Source organism: Schistocerca americana, chromosome 7, assembly GCF_021461395.2.
Source record: "Schistocerca americana isolate TAMUIC-IGC-003095 chromosome 7, iqSchAmer2.1, whole genome shotgun sequence".
Classification (NCBI taxonomy): Eukaryota; Metazoa; Arthropoda; class Insecta; order Orthoptera; family Acrididae; genus Schistocerca; species Schistocerca americana.
This window is the reverse complement of record NC_060125.1, coordinates 289,830,502-289,847,023: the sequence shown is the minus strand read 5'-3', so window position 1 is coordinate 289,847,023 and position 16,522 is coordinate 289,830,502. Positions and strand designations below refer to the sequence as shown.

The following is a 16,522-nucleotide window of genomic DNA, read 5'->3' as shown; positions in this document are numbered from 1 at the left end:
TCACCAATGCTGTTTGAGTTTAGGGGAAATACGAAGTTGGCTGAAGCCTGAATGGAAATTTGAATTGAGGAGGGAGTCATGCCATTGTAAACTGCGTAGATGTGCAAAGCCACTATGCCAGGGTGGCGCAGTGTTTAGCTCATCTGCCAAGGGAGCAGGAGACGCAGTTTCGAATCCTGACCTCGGTATAGATTGTTTTGCTTCTGCTTCAGTCTTCGTATATACTCGTACATTAAAAGTTTCTAGTGCTTCTCCACCATGTGATCTCATCTTATGGAAAACCAGGGAAAGGCATCATTAGAGCGTTCAACCTCATGTGACGCTTAATTTTTAATGCGCATTTTATTCCTTTTTGTTCAGCGCTTGATTTGTTATTACGTACAACAGGATTATATAGTTATTAACTGGTGTTATCTCTGGTATCATCTCTTCAGTTTCTGATTGGACGACATGATTTCACGCAGTTTCAGAGGTAACAAAAAAAAAAAGTTTTAACAACGAGTTTTTAATGACAAGCTGAACGTTGTCGTCTCATTGGCGTTGTATTTACAATAAAGCTGAGAGCAAGTATCGATTAGCTTCTGATATTCATAATGGTGTCTCCTCCTGACGCAGCTGGGAGAGTTCGCGCACCCCATCTTCAGCTCGGACGGCGACTACCCTCCGGTGATGCGGCAGCGGATAGACGCCAACAGCGCTGCAGAGGGAAGACCACGTTCCAGGCTGCCCTCTTTCACCGCCGATGAGGTCGCCTACATCAAAGGTGAGCTTGCTGCTTCGTAATTACGCGGTGCGTGCGTGTATCACTGCTGATATTGATATACCCTATCTGATCAAAACTATCCGCATACCTATTACTGGACAATATACTGAGGTGATGGAAGTCATAGGATAGTGATATGCACATATACAGATGGCGATAATGTCGCGTACCCAAGGCATTCAAGTTGTACTCTGGTGATCCATGTGAAAAGCTTTTCGGCGTGATTGTGGCCACACGACGGGAATTATGAGACTTTGAATGGCAGTTGGAGCTAGACGCGTGGAACATTCCTTTTCGGAAATCGTTAGGAAATTCAGCATTCCGAGATCCACAGAGCCACGGCTGTGCCGAGAATACCAAATTTCAGGCAGTACCCGTCACGACGGTAAACGCAGAGGCCGACGGCCTTCAGTTAACGATCGAGAGTAGCGGCGTTTGCTTACAGTTGCCAGTGCTAACAGACAAGCAACACTGAGTGAAATCAATGTTGGACGTACGACAAACGGATCTGTTAGGACAGTACGGCGGGATCTGGCGATAGTGGACTTTGGCAGCAGTGCCGTTAGTAACATCTCCACATGGCCTGCAGCGTCTCTCCTGGGATTGTGATCATATCTGTTGGACCCTAGGCGAATGGAAAATCGTGGCCTCGTCATGTGAGTCCTGATTTCAGTTGATGGTGGGATTCGAGTGTGGCGCAGACCCCACGAAGCCATAGACCCCAGTTGTCAACAAGATACTGTGCAAGCTGGTGGTGGCTCCATAATGGTATGGCCGTATTTACTTGGAATGGACTGGGTCCAACTGAACCGATCACCGACTGGAAATGGTTATGTTCGGCTACTTGGAGACCAATTGCAGCCGTTGAAGGATGGAATTTTTGTGGATGACAATGTGTCAGAATTTTTCACGTTTGTTTGATGAGCATTCTGGACAATTCGAGAGAATATTTTGACCATCCAGATCACCCGACGTGAATCACATCCAATATTTATGGGACATAATCGAGAAGTCAGTTCGCGCACAACATCCTGTAGCAGGGACACTTACTCAATTATGAAAGGCTACAGAAGGGTCCAGCCCACGTCGAATCGTTGCACTACGCCGAGCAATAGGAGGTCCGACACGATATTAGGAAGTGTTTCACAACTTTCGTCACGTCAGTCTAATGTGAGATGTATCTACCCTTCGCCTCTATGAACACTTGAATTCAGTTGATAAAACTTTCAATGACCTGGAGGAATGGCAGCTCGTCCTTCATCATGAGACGAAATTGTAGAAGGCAGTCTTGCTGCACTTTGGGGTCTGGAGAAAAGTCGACGTGCTAACTCATCTCAAAGGTGTCACAGTGGGTTCATGTTGGGACTATGCGCAGGCCAACCCATTCCACATGTGTTATTGTCCACAATCCATTGTCTTACAGATGCACTTTCTGACAGCGTGCCTTATCGTCTCGTAAATTCTTCGTTTGTGTGGTCACTGTGTACATAGTTGCTTTATAATTCTTGAGGGCATTTTTGGTCTGTCGTTACAACTGCAAAAATATGTGATTTTTTCACCAGGCGAGTTTCGCTTTATTGAGTTAAAGCATCATCAGTGGTCTGTAATTAAGTTATTTACGTTTTGACTTACTTTTTAGATCGTAAAACAGTTCGTTAGGAATAGGCTGACTTGTACTTACGGTAATTTTTCAGAAATCAGCCGCAAAATATTATAGGAGTAAACGAAAGGGGCGGGTGGACAATAATAAAGCAAGCAAATAATCCTAATAAACACAGATCCCAAAGTCAACTATTTCCCCGATATGACGTACGCGCAAGTGCAGGTGTGCCATTATTAACCACTGTTAATGTCACGACACTATTATCGAGAGAACAGCAAACGCCCTGTCCACTTGTAGCATTTGCAGTGGTTTGCGTGGTCCCATATACATTTTAAAATGAAAAACGGGCTATATATTACCAAATACTGCCGATCACGTCTTTCATGCAACGATCAGTGTCCACAGAAACTGTTTGTCTGTTTCCCGTTAGGAGCGAAGTGTTTTCTTAAAGCGGAATTTCACGTGTCCATTCTATTCATTGGTCCAAATTAGTCCAGTGCGATATTCGTTTTATCAACATGTGTTAATAGAAGTAGTAAAACACGAAGAATAATCAGTACTCCAGCAGTGAGAACGCCACCCTGGTCCGCGCTGACTGCAACCGCAACTGAGTCGCTGCTGAATTGCTGTTTATTTTTCGTGTTTTCGTGTTTAAAACGTATTGCTAAAATGAGTGTTGTACTATCGTAATGTGAAACCGCTCATTCGAATCGACACTAAAATCCCACTTTAAAATTCATTTTGCTCGTAACTGTAAACAAACCCAGACTTTCTGTCAGCGCTGTGCATCGTACGAAAGACTTGATAGGCAGCTGACTACAGCTAAACATCGCAAAAACTAAATTGCAAATATCTGGCGAAAAACCAGAAAAAAAACAAGCTTGACGACTTTAGGAAAGACACACTGTACAGATTATGTATTCGTGTAGTGTATCCGGTTTCTATACAAGTGTATAAAATTACTACACAGTTACTGATGTACGCGTGTGACCTCTAGTGTGATGCAACAACCTGCTTGTGATCTACAGGAACGTCCGACTTCTTCGGTCTCAACCACTACGCCACATCGCACGCCAGGAATAAAGTGGTTGGTGCCGTTCCGTCCAAGGAGTATGACACTGGCGTTGAGCTGTACCTCAACCAGTCTCTCCCTCACGCCGCCACTGAGTGGCTAGTGGTATGCTGTTTTCTTACTTTTTTATTTCAAATCTATTAAACTGACATTACTCTGTAGGTAATTAATGTTGTCGCACGGTTGTCTGTTAATTCTTCAGCCACGTTTATGAGTGTCATGTGAATGATGGGTAAAATAGTTTGCGTCGTGCAACAAGCAGATAGATATTTTGTCACTCTTCAGGTGAAATAGGACACATGGAAGCTAAAACTGAAATAGTATGTCTCTGCCATATCAAAGGAAGCATGTGGTTTTCATCAGCCCAAACGTGTGTTGTGGATGTTTGTAATATCGTCTCGAATGAAGCGTGCTTTGCAAACTAAACTACCTAGAGACCAGGTTTTAAAATCCAACGGTAACAGAACTAAATACTTTAGTAAAATGTTACCTACAAGCACTGAACCAGATGGCGCAGTACATCTACGAGCGGGATCCAATAAGCAGTGCATGACATTTGTTTCTGAAAGCAGGTTTGTTTTATCCAAAATTCCAACTCACCATATTATTCCCCACGCTTTCGGCCAAAAAACCATTCCTTCAGTCCGATGGCATTACGCCGCCTTTGCTACCTTATTGGGAGGACATACACGACTGCATGGTTCCACCCTACTGGTCGACGTCGGAGCCAACATCTTGCCGCAAGAATAGGCTCCCCATTATCCACGCACTTCTTCCCGCAGAGGCTAGCCTAAAAATGGCTCTGAGCACTTTACATCTGAGGTCATCAGTCCCCTAGAACTTAGAACTACTTAAACCTAACTAACCTAAGGACATCATACACATCCATGCCCGAGGCAGGATTCCAACCTGCGACCGCAGCGGTCGCACGTTTCCAGAATGAAGCGCATAGAACCGCTCGGCCACCTCAGCCGACGAGTGCAGCCTACACTGCGCTAAACAGACGGTGCTTCGTTACTGTTTACGGTCTTCTGTTACGCGATGAGGAACTCAGAGGCCACACAACTGTGGTTACCTCAGCTGGTGGACGTGTGTGTCAGTTCCACCAATAGAGGCGTTAAGCTATGCAATGAGGTAGTTTACTGTGATTCGTTGATCACCTAGAAAGAGAATGTCCACACGTTCCAACAAAGCAGGAGTCACTCCTGTGTGCGGCCTGTCGGCACGTGGGAGATCGAGTAGGCTTGTGCGACATTGTTGCGATAGTAACAGACACTTCGCCCAACGACTCACCGTGCTTTCTTTCACGGCCAGGTCTCTAAAGCGCCTAAGAATATCTGCGATGCTCTGGTTTTCCCGCAAAAGAAATTCAGCGACATGGAAAGCATCTCCGTTACAGACGACATTTCGTAATCTACGCGTAGTGCATCATCCTATCGGGAATTTATGAAACTATAGGTGGTAAAGCGGGATATTCCACAATGTCCCACAGCAAATTGCGCATCTTTTCAATCGAAACTGACCAAGGAAAAAACTGTGCAGCATTACATATTTAACCCCGCTCGTGCGTCTACATACAACTCCACAAGCCACTATATGATGCAAGACGGGGGTGTCTTGTACCACGTCATTTCCTTTTTGTCCCACTGGAAAACGGAACTTTAGTACGAACATGATATCTCTTATTTTGTCTTCGCGGTCCTTACGCGAGTGTATTTTGGTGATAGTAGAACAGTCTTACAATGTGTAACAAATGCCAGTTGTCTAAATATCCTGAAAAGTCTTTTGCGAGGAGAACGTCTTCAACCTTGCTGAGATTCTCATTTGAGATCACCCAATATTTCCGTAATACCCGTATGTTGATCGAACTTACCGTTAAATAACCTAGCAGTACGGCCCAGCCAGAAAAGGGACTCGTATTCGAGAGGAGGACCCATCAAATATCCACCTGCCTATCCAGTTCTGTATGTTCCGTGATTTCCCTACACCTCTTAAGGCAAATGCAAGAATGGCCTTGACGCTGCTCACTCTTTTTCCCATCCTCCCCAATCCGTGAATGTGCTCCTTGTCTAACGACGCCATCATCGACGGGATGTTCAATATTCCTCTCTTCTTCTCTTTATATGGCTGTTGTAGTCTCAAAGACACAGATAGTGGCATCTCCATGCCGCAGTCTAGAGGCCAAAGCAGGTTATTAGATGTTATAGAAACACTAGATCGGTCGTATATTTATCACTTAGCGTACAACTGCCTACTTTGCCGTTTTACATTCAAGCAGACAGTTATTATGTCATTGGAGGCAGATGTAAGGACAGTTGATTCACGTGTGTACACGACTACGTTTAATATCCAACAGTAGCAATACTTCATACTTTATAAAAAGTCTTCTTCGTAACAGTAACAAATATTCGCGGAATGCAGTGGATTGTCTCTCGAGAATACTACAATATGGACCTATGTCAGTAAATATAATAAAATGGAACACCTCACGATCTTATTTCTTGCATGGCTACCAGTTTCGGTGCTTCAATACACCATCTTCTTATCTCCAGTCGTATACAACTTGGTATTTCTTACAGGTAGTATGTAAAACCAGTTCATAGATGTTGCCCATAGATGAATCATGTATACGATTGGAGTTAACCCCCTGTAAGGGGTCCGTAGGCCCTTACTATAAGTTTGCACTCGGCACAGGACGAGGGGGAAAACAATCGATAGTGTCGGGTTGCGAGAGCGAGTGTGAGTGGAGTCAGTTCCCAGGTTGCGGGCCGAGCCGTGTGGAGGCCGGTTGCTATATTCCAAGGCTGTACCGACAAAGGGAGTGGCCATCGCCGCGGTTTAACCCCTTTGTGTTAGAATAATACGGGAAAGTGAAGAAGTACAATTACGATAGTGATCAGTGATATTTTTGTGCCGATATTTGTGGTTTCGCGTCTACCGCGCCGGCATCATTTGGAGTGCAGTGTTGGATTGCAGTGATTGAATTTGCGTGTGACAATAATGAATAGCGAGGAAGCCTGTGCTGAGATTAGCCGTAATTAAATATGTATGACGAAGGCAGTGGCTGTCTCTTTCCTTTTGTATTTTTGAGACGAATGTAGGTCCTTGATTAGTGAAGCTGTGTTGGCGTTTCTTCTTGTCACCGGACATTTCATTATTACAGCATCTGAGAAGGACAAAATGGAATGTAACAACTCCGTAGCAGTCAAATCCGATTGCCAGCCCCATTAGGTACACGGTCACATTAATTAATATTTATTTGGGCTGCTATTCAGATCCCGATCGAGCGGGATACATAAATCGGAGGTGTTACACCCCTCAGCATCAGTTAAGGCCTAGAGATGGTGTACTGAAGCACCGAAACTGGTGGCAATATAATAAATAACATCGGGAGAACGACTGTAAGTGTTCCATTTTATTATGTAAATGAACGGCCGAACTTGCACAAACCTCTAATAAGAACAGCGGACATACAAAACAAGTTATCTGTAAAAGTCAGCTGAATATGCAGCTATTACTTATTTACATCTTGACAAATGAAGATCAGCAACAGCTGTTAAACAATTACTTATTGTAACAAACGTCTTCGCAGCTTGTAGCTACATTCTCGGGTATACATCATCAATTAATATAAAATCCAGATCAGGGTTAAATGGACAACTGAACGCTCTGAGACAAATCGAGAGACTGTTGGGTCGTCCATCTTACATTGATCTGGATTTTATATGCATTGGTTACATATACCTGAGGATGCAGCTATAAGTTGGAAAACAGGTCGTCAATACAGGATCATTTAATAGCTGTTACGGCTCTTTATTTTATTTACTTATTTCTTGAGTCATCAGTCTTCTGACTGTTTTGATGCGGCCCGCCACGAACTTCTCTCTTGTGCCAACCACTTCATCTCAGACTAGCAACCTACGTCCTCGATTATCTGCTGGATGTATTCCAGTCTCTATCTTCCACTACAGTTTTTGCCTTCTACAGCTCCCTCAAATACCATGGAAGTCAGTCCCTGATGTCTTAACAGATGTCCTATCATCCTGTTCCTTCTCCTTGTCAGTGTTTTCCACATACTCCTTTCCTCTCCGATCCTGCGCAGAACCTCCTAGTTCCTTACCTTATCAATCCGCCTAATTTTCAACTTTCGTTTGTAGCATCACATCTCAAATCCTTCGGTTCTCTTCTGTTCCGATTTTTCCACAGTCCATCTTTCACTAGAACACAATGCTGTGCGTATATTCTCAGAAATTTCTTCCTCAAATTAAGGCAAATGTTTGATACTATTACACTTCTCTTGGCCAGGAAAGCCTTTTTTGCCAGTACTGGTCTGTTTTTGATGTCCTTCTTCCTCCGTCCGTCATTCCTTATTTTGCTGCCGAGGTAGCAGAATTCCTTAATTTCATCTAATTCGTGACCATCAATCCTGATGTATTCTCGCTGTTCTCATTTCTACTACTTCTCATTACTTTCGTCTTTCTTCGATTTACTTTCAGTCCATATTCTGTACTCATTAGACTGTTCATTCCATTCAGCAAGTCATATAACTGTTCTTCACTTCCACTCAGGATAGCAATGTCATCAGCGAATCGTATCATCGACATGCTTTCTCCTTGGATTTTAATTCCACACCTGAGCCTTTCCCTTATTTCCAACACTGATTCTTCGGTGTACAGATTGAACATCCCTGTCTTACACCCTTCTTAATCCGAGCATTTCGTTCTTGGTCGTCCACCCTCATTATTCCCTCTTGGTTCTTGTACATATCGTATATTACCCGTCTCTCCCAATAGCTTAGCACTACTTTTCTCAGAAATTCAAATATCTTGCACCATTTTACATTGTCGAACGCTTTTTCCAGCTCGACAAATCCTATGAACGTGTCTTGATTTTTTTTAGTCTTTCTTCTATTATCAGCCGCAACGTCAGAATTGCCTCTCTGGTGCCTTTACCTTTCCTAAGCCAAACGGATCATCTAACACATCCTTAATTTTCTTTTCCATTCTTCTGTGTATTATTCTTGTCAGCAGCTTGGATGCATGAGTTGTTAATCTGACTGTGCGTTAATTGTCGCACTTGTCTGCTCTTGCAGTCTTCGGAATTCTGTGGATGATATTTTTCCGAAAGTCAGACGTTACATTGCCACACCTATACATTCTACACACCAACGTGAATAGTCCTTTTGTAGTCACTTTCCCTAATGATTTTAGAAATTCTGATGGAGCCGGCCGCGGTGGTCTTGCGGTTCTAGGCGCTGCAGTCCGGAACCGCGGGGCTGCTACGGTCGCAGGTTCGACTCCTGCCTCGGGCATGGATGTGTGTGATGTCCTTAGGTTAGTTAGGTTTAAGTAGTTCTAAGTTCTAGGGGACTGATGACCTAAGATGTTAAGTCCCATAGTGCTCAGAGCCATTTGAACCATTTTTGAATTCTGATGGAATGTTATCGATCCCTTCTTCCTTATTTGATCTTAAATTCTGCAAAGCTCTCTTAAATTCTGATTCTAATACCGGATCCCCCATCTCTTTTGAACCAGCTTCTCTTTCTTGTTCTATCACATCATCCAACTCTCCACCCTCATAGAGGCCTTCAATAAACTCTTTCCACCTATCCGCTCTGTCCTTTGCATTTAGCAGAGGAATTCCCAATGCACAGTTAATCTTTCCACCCTTGGTTTTAATTTCACCGAACGTTGTTTTCACTTTCCTATAAGCTGAGACAGTCCTTAAGACTATCATTTCTTTTTCGATTTCTTCACAGTTTTCTTGCAGCCATTTTGTCTTAGCTTTCCTGTGCTTCCTGTTTATTTCATTCCTGAGCAACTTCTATTTCAGTTTCCTAAATTTCCCTGAACGTTTTTGTACTTCCAACTTTCATCGATCACCTGAAGTATTTCTTCTGTTACCATTGGTTTCCTTGCAGTTACCTTCTTTGTACATATGTTTTTCTTTCCAGCTCCTGTAAATTGGAAATTTGTGGTAAGGACTATGGGAGCAGACTGCTGAGGTCATCGGTCCCTAGGCTTACACACTACTTAATCTAACTTACACTAGCTTACACTAAGGAGAACACACACGTCCATGCCCGAGGGAGGACTCGAATCTCGGACGGGGGGGAGCCGCGCGAACCGTGCAAGACGCCCTTGACCGCACGGCTACCCCGCGCGGCCCAGCTTCTGATTGCCATTTTTAGAGATGTCCATTCCTCTTCAGATGTTCTGCCTACTGGAGTACTTTTTATTGCTTGCCTACAGCTTTAGAGAACTTCAAGCGTATCGCGTTATTTCTTAATACTTTCGTATCCCACTTCTTTGAGTATTGATTCTTCCTGACAAATCTCTTAATCTTCGGGTTACTCTTCATCACTACTACATTGTGATCCATTCCTGGATACCCCATAAAATCCAAAATCCAGAATCTGATTTCGGACTCTCTGTCTGATCATGATGTAATGTAACTAAAATCTTCCCGTATCACACGGCCTTTTCCATGTATGCCTCTTCTTCTTGTGATTCTTGAACAGAGTATTCGCTATTACAAGCTGCAATTTATTACAGAACTCAGTTAGTCTTTCTCCTCTCTCATTATCTTGTAACCTTTTCTTCTACTCCTTCCCCTACAACTGAATTCCACTCCCCCATGACTGTTAGATTTTCATCTCCCTTTAGGTATGGTATTACCCTTTCAATATCCTCATATTGCCATTGCAATATATATACTCTCTCAATCTCTTCATCTTCAGTTTGCGATGTCAGCATGTGTGTCTGAACTATCGTTGTCAGTATGTCGATTGTGATAAGAACAACCCTATCAATGAACTGTTCACACTAAAACAGTCTCTGCCCGACCTTCCTATTCATAACGAATCCTACTCCCATTATAGCATTTTCTTCTGCTGTTGCCGGCTGGGGTGGCCGAGCGGTTCTAGGCGCTACAGCCTGGAACCACGCGACCGCTACGGTCCCAGGTCCGAATCCTGCCTCGGGGATGGATGTGTGTGTTATCCTTAGGTTAGTTGGGTTTAAGTAGTTCTAAGTTCAAGGGGACTGATGACCTGAGAAGTTGAGGCCCATAGTGCTCAGAGCCATTTGAACCATTTTTTCTTCTGTTGTTGATATAATCCTATACTCATCTGACCAAAAATTCTTGTATTTCACTTCACTGACCCCTGCTATACCTAAATCGAGTCTCTGCATTTCACTTTTCAGATTTTCTAGCTACCCTACCGCATTCAAGCTTCTGACATTCCACGCCCCGACTCGTAGAACGTTATCCTCTCTTTGGTGATTTAAAGGCACAGATGAAGCAGTTCTGACATGCTTGATAATGGGAAGTAAGGCTCAAGAAGAGTCCAGAGACTCTGATGGGATTTGTCTGCAAAATAAAAACAGTTTGAGAAAGTATAACGATTTTCAGAAAAATGGATATAAGCTAAAGGCGAAAGCGGATAATACATGCAGGAGTAGGTAACAATCAAAATGGACGACCAAAGGCAAGTATCCAGATTAAAAATTGGTAATGCACGCATGCATTCTTCCCTACAACCTGTACATCGGGGAAGCAATGATGGAAATGAAAGGAAGATTAAGGAGTGGAATCAAAGTTCAATGTGACACGATACTAATCATAAGATGCATAACGACATTATTCTTAGTGAGTGGTAGTTAAAAGACTTGTTGAACAGTGTGAACGGGCACTTGAGTCCAGAAAATAAATTGAGAGCAAACGAAAGAAAGAAAAAAGTAATGGTGGGTAGGAAAATCAATTATGTGTAAACCTAACATCAAACCTGGGAAGCATGTAACTGATGTTGAAAAATTCTGCATGGATGAATTAAGAAGCAGATTGGCAAGGCAAACAAAACATTCTTCGTTGAAAGAAGACTAGTACCGAGCAGTGGCTTTCATCTGAGGAAGACATTTCTGAGGATCTATGTCTATTGCACAACATTGCATGAAAGTGAATATTGCACTGAGGGAAAAACGAAAAAAAAGAGAATTAAAGTGTTAGTGAAGTGATGTTACGAAGGGTGCTGAAAGTGAACTGGTCTGAGAGGATAAGAACTCAAATGGCTCTACGCAGAATCATCAGTGGGAGGAATATGTGGAAAACTATAACAAAGAGAAAGGAAAGAATGATAGAACAGCAGTCACGGAACAAGAGGTAGCCATAAAAAACAAAACAGTAAAGGAAGACATATATTTGTTATATCCCCAACAAATATATAGTGACGCTGAGTACAACTGCCACTCTCAGATGAAGACGTGGCGCAGGAGTGGAAATCGTGGCGGGCCCCATCGAACCAGCTAGAAAACTGATGACACAAAAAATTTATTACAGAGCAGATTAAGGTATTGTGTTTCAGGTCACTGTCATTTATTTTCGGAATATTTAAGGAGTGAAGTGACCTCGTGCTCTCATTACTGCATTAGCTTGATAGCTCATCATAATGACTGTTCTAGTGCTCTTCCTCGTGCTTCATTAGGTACTTGTTTTCTTAAAATAATTATCTCCGAAATATTCAAGTCCTTGTAATGTCAGCCTATAAAATAATTTGTACCTTACACTTACTTTGAGCACCTGTGTTGCCTATAAACCACCAACGATGGTAACATACAAGACTAATAGCTGAGGAAACGATGTAAAAGATGTTCAACAGTTACAAGTGGAGATTTGGTGGTTAACTATGAATCACCAGTAGACTGCAATGAACAGTTCCAAGGGTGGCTAATTTTGATGACAGTGACATGTCAGTTACTAGAATATCGAGCTACTTTCAAGCACTTGTGGGGTAGCTGTATTACAAGACCTAAACTGTCAAGGAGAAATAAGTTTGTAAGAAAGAGAATCTAAGAACACTGGAGGGAAATTAGTTATTTCCAGGAGCACCACACTAAGACGATGTAACATCCTAGCCTTTATAGAGTCCTAAATTGGGATATCAAGAGAGTCGACAAGTTCCTTGAAGCATGCTACATCTAGTTGAAGCCACTCTGCATCTACATGGATACTCCGCAAGCCACCGTACATTGCGTAGCGAAGGGTACCTGATACACTACAAGTCATTTCCTTTCCTATTCCACTCTTAAATAAAGCCAGGGAAAAGTGATTGTCCATATGCCTCCACAAGAGCCGTAACTTCTCGTATCTTATCTTGGTGGTGCTTACCCGCAATGTATGTTGGAGGCAGTACAATCGTTCGGCAGTCAACTTTAAATGCGGGTTCTCTAAATGTTTTCAGTAGTGTTTCTTGAAAAGAATGTGTTCTCCCCTCCATTTGAGTTCCTGAAGCATCTCCGTAATATTTACGTGTTGTTCGAAACAACCGACATCAATCGTAGCAGCCCGCCTCTGAATTGCGTCGATGTCTTTCTTCAGTTCGACCTAGTACGGATCCCAACTACTCGAGCAGTACTCAAGAATTGGCCACGCCACTGTCCTATGTGTGGTTTCCCTTACTGGTGAAATGGTTCAAATGGCTCTGAGCACTATGGGACTTAAATTCTAAGGTCATCAGTTCCCTAGAACTTAGAACTAGTTACACCTAACTGACCTAAGGACATCACACTCATCCATGCCCGACGTAGGATTCGAACCTGCGACCGTAGCTCTCGCGCGGTTCCAGACTGCAGCGCCTAGAACCGCTCGGCCACCCCAGCCGGCCCTTACTGGTGAACCTCACTTTCCTAAATTTCTCCCATTCAAAGTCCTCACATGATCGTTACATTTCATATGGCTCTGCAACGTTACTCTCAGATACTTAGAGGACTCCACTGGGTCAAGCAAGGCACTAATAATGCTGTATCCGAGTACTATAGGTTTGTTCTTCCTTCTCATCTGCATTAACTTAAATTTTTCCATATTAGAGCTAGCTGCCAATCATCACACCACCTATAAATTTTGTCTACGACGTCTTGCACATCTTCCTACAGTCATTCAACGTAGACACCTTACCGTACAACACAACGTCATCAGCAAATAGCCGCAGATTGCTGCCCACCTTGTACGCAAAACTCATTGATCATTAGGTACCAGACTGTGATATGTTGACTGTTACTTGCTATCCCCTGTTACATATATTTCCATACATTCTCGAACATATTATGATCGAATGGTTTAGTGGGACAGTTGCAGTGCCATAGCGTGCTTGGGAGTTCCTCAAACCAGGAACTTCTGGATGCAGGCATTTGATTTCGGCTGTTGTCATCTTGGAAGACTATTCATCATCAGTAGCAAAAGCTAGAAAAATACTTTGCCACGGAGAACGTTGAAACAAACATTCTGGTTCGTGGCACTGTAACCTAAATGACTGAACACAAGTCATCGTACGCACAAAACCCCAAGACTTCACAGAACTACCTCCGGACTGAACTACACCTTCCATAGTCTGCAAATGCATCGGAGCGTCGGTACCCTCAAAATATTGCGTCATTTCCAAACGTGCGAACTCGCGACTCGTCTGTTTAGTTCATAGTGTTGCGAAGAGCATTCTGCTACTTACTGTACAGGGGCTTACAGAGTATATATTTTCGTGTAGCCTTCTTAAGTCAAAAGTTTGTGATTCACTTTGGTCGAAACTTCCACACTGAAAAGATCTTATGTGCATTATGGTGCAGAAGCGTGTAATTCTGATCAGGTTTACTCTTATTTATGTCAGTATTGTGACCACGTATTAAGTCGCGGATATAGTAGATCGCTGTAGGTATTTATTGGGAAGAGACGAATCTGAAGTGGGCTGAATAAAATTAATAAACTGCGTCCTTATGGGTGGAAAACTGATTCTGGAATTGCTGTAAACCTACATTTCAATCAACTGTTACACTGATTTGCTTTGCGTAGAATCCCAGGGGAATAGCAGGGAAGTGATGTATTAACTGTTAGCTGTTTACGTTTACCAGTCCATTGATATACCCTCGGAATATTTCCGAATACGGTTGTATTGGTACAGGGCACTTACAGGGTGACAATTATTGACTATGTGAAAAAAACGTAAATTATTTACAAACTAAGGCATGCACACACTTTATTCAACATGTAAACGTCACTACTGATTTTCGGATTTAGGTTATGACATGTTCGACATGCCTGTCATGATTGGCGATGATGTGGCGCAGACGAATAGCGAAGTTCTGCATGGCCCGCCGGAGTGTCGGAACAGCTGTGCTGTCGATCACTTCCTGAATGGCTGTTTTCACCTCAGAAATGAACCAAACCATACAGCGCTCACCAATTGCCATCATGCCCCGCGGCCAACCATGCAGTTGGAACACCATAATACAAACCGTTATTGCTGTACACCTTGTCTTTAATATAGCCCCGCAAAAAGGAGTCGCATGTGTTCAGATCCGGAGAGTATAACGGCCAATCGAGGCCCACGCCATTGGCCTCTGGGTCCCCCAGAGCCAGTATGCGGTCCCCAAAGTGCTCCTCCAGGACATCAAAACACAATCCTACTTCGAACGGGTCGAGATCCGTCTTGCATGAACCACATCTTGTCGAAATATGGGTCACTTTGGACAATGGGGATTAAATCATCTTCCACAACCTTCACGTACCTTTCGGAAGTCACCGTGAGACGTCTCTATCGCGAAATGCGGATTCTCAGTCCTCCAAATACCCCAGTTTTGATTCTTGACTAACAAAACCAAATGAAGGTGGGATTCGTCCCAAACCCAAACCATACAGCGCATACTAATTGCCATCATGCCCCGCGGCCAACCATGCAGTTTGTACGCCCTAATATAAACCGTTCAGATGTTACGACGATTTTATTTCATGTAGTTCAATAACTGTCACCCTGTATCATTGGAGCTGGAGTAGTGACAATCGCACGCATCGTGGCTAACGAGTATTATGATGACCGTTTTGTGAGTGTAGCAGTACTCAACACTGACTCGGGCTCATTCATAAAAATTTCCTTCGTAACAAACGGTGAAAAACGTCACATGGTGAATATCTCTCTCAGCAAATCGCTAGGAGCGTATGTATTGCATGGAATTGCAGATGAGCTTGAGACTTCGCGCGACACCACGGCATCGCGGAGAACTATGGAACGTTTCGTTTTCCTCGTTATATGCGGGAAAATCCAGGTTTAATGCCAACCGAAGCGGCCTGGGTTCGATTCCTAGCAGGATTGGGGATATTCTCCAATCAGCGACCGGGTGTTGTATTGCGCTCATCATCGGCGACACACAAGTCGCCTCAGTGGCTTCACCTGAAGAAACTTGCACCGGATGGCGGGCCCCCGCGTGACAGAGAGGGGGAGTGAGATGGAACTCAACTTTGTTCCTTGAATTCATTATTAATTTGTGCGATTTCCCTTTCTATATGGTCGCTATAAGTTATAGTACTCTTAATATAACTGATTTTCAGGACTTTCTTTAAACTTGCCTAATTAAGTTGTTACACTCGCTGTTGAAATTTGTTCTGTACTTGAATCAAACAGTCTGATGTCATCAACGTATTTCTTTTGAAATTACAATGAAATGAACACCCTTATGTGCTTACAGGCATTGACATACGTCAACGGGGACACATGAAAATGTGTGCCCCGACCGGGACTCGAACCCGGGATCTCCTACTTACATGACAAACGCTCTATCCATCTGAGCCACCGAGGACACAGAGGATAGCGCCACTGCAAGGATTTATCTCTGGCACGCCTCCCGCGAAACCCACATTCTCAACGTATTGTCCCGCACTACATTCGTAGTGCCCCCGCCTATTATACTCATTACTCACAGCGCGTTGCCGATTCCCGTAAGAGTTCGGGCACTGTCTGTGCATTCGCACAGAGGAAGAAGATGGTCAAGTGGCCGGTGAGCCTTAACTATATATATATATTAACATGATAGCTGTTCTTTCGGACATTGTAATTTCATTGTAATTTCATTCTAATTATCTGTTCTTTCGGACATGTCCGAAAGAACAGATACCATCTTAGTATATCTGTATTTATTTTGTTTACATCTCTTATTCTCAACTCGTAGCCGCAAGCCGGGGTGTTGTAGGACTTCATCTTTTCAACCATATATCCCAACGGGCTGCAACTAGGGGGCAGAAGGAATCCCAAATAAGAATGTTTGGA

The 16,522-nt window shown here is 43.3% G+C and overlaps 1 protein-coding gene across 1 annotated transcript in view; it reads left to right on the top strand.

The window, feature by feature from the left end:
• The window catches only part of LOC124622881 (myrosinase 1-like), a 62,436-nt gene that overhangs the window by 33,879 nt on the left and 12,035 nt on the right, over nt 1-16,522 (top strand). The window contains exons 7-8 of the mRNA XM_047148674.1: nt 616-763; nt 3,395-3,543. Of these exons, the coding sequence (XP_047004630.1) occupies nt 616-763; nt 3,395-3,543 (297 nt within the window). The remainder of the gene's footprint in view (nt 1-615; nt 764-3,394; nt 3,544-16,522) is intronic.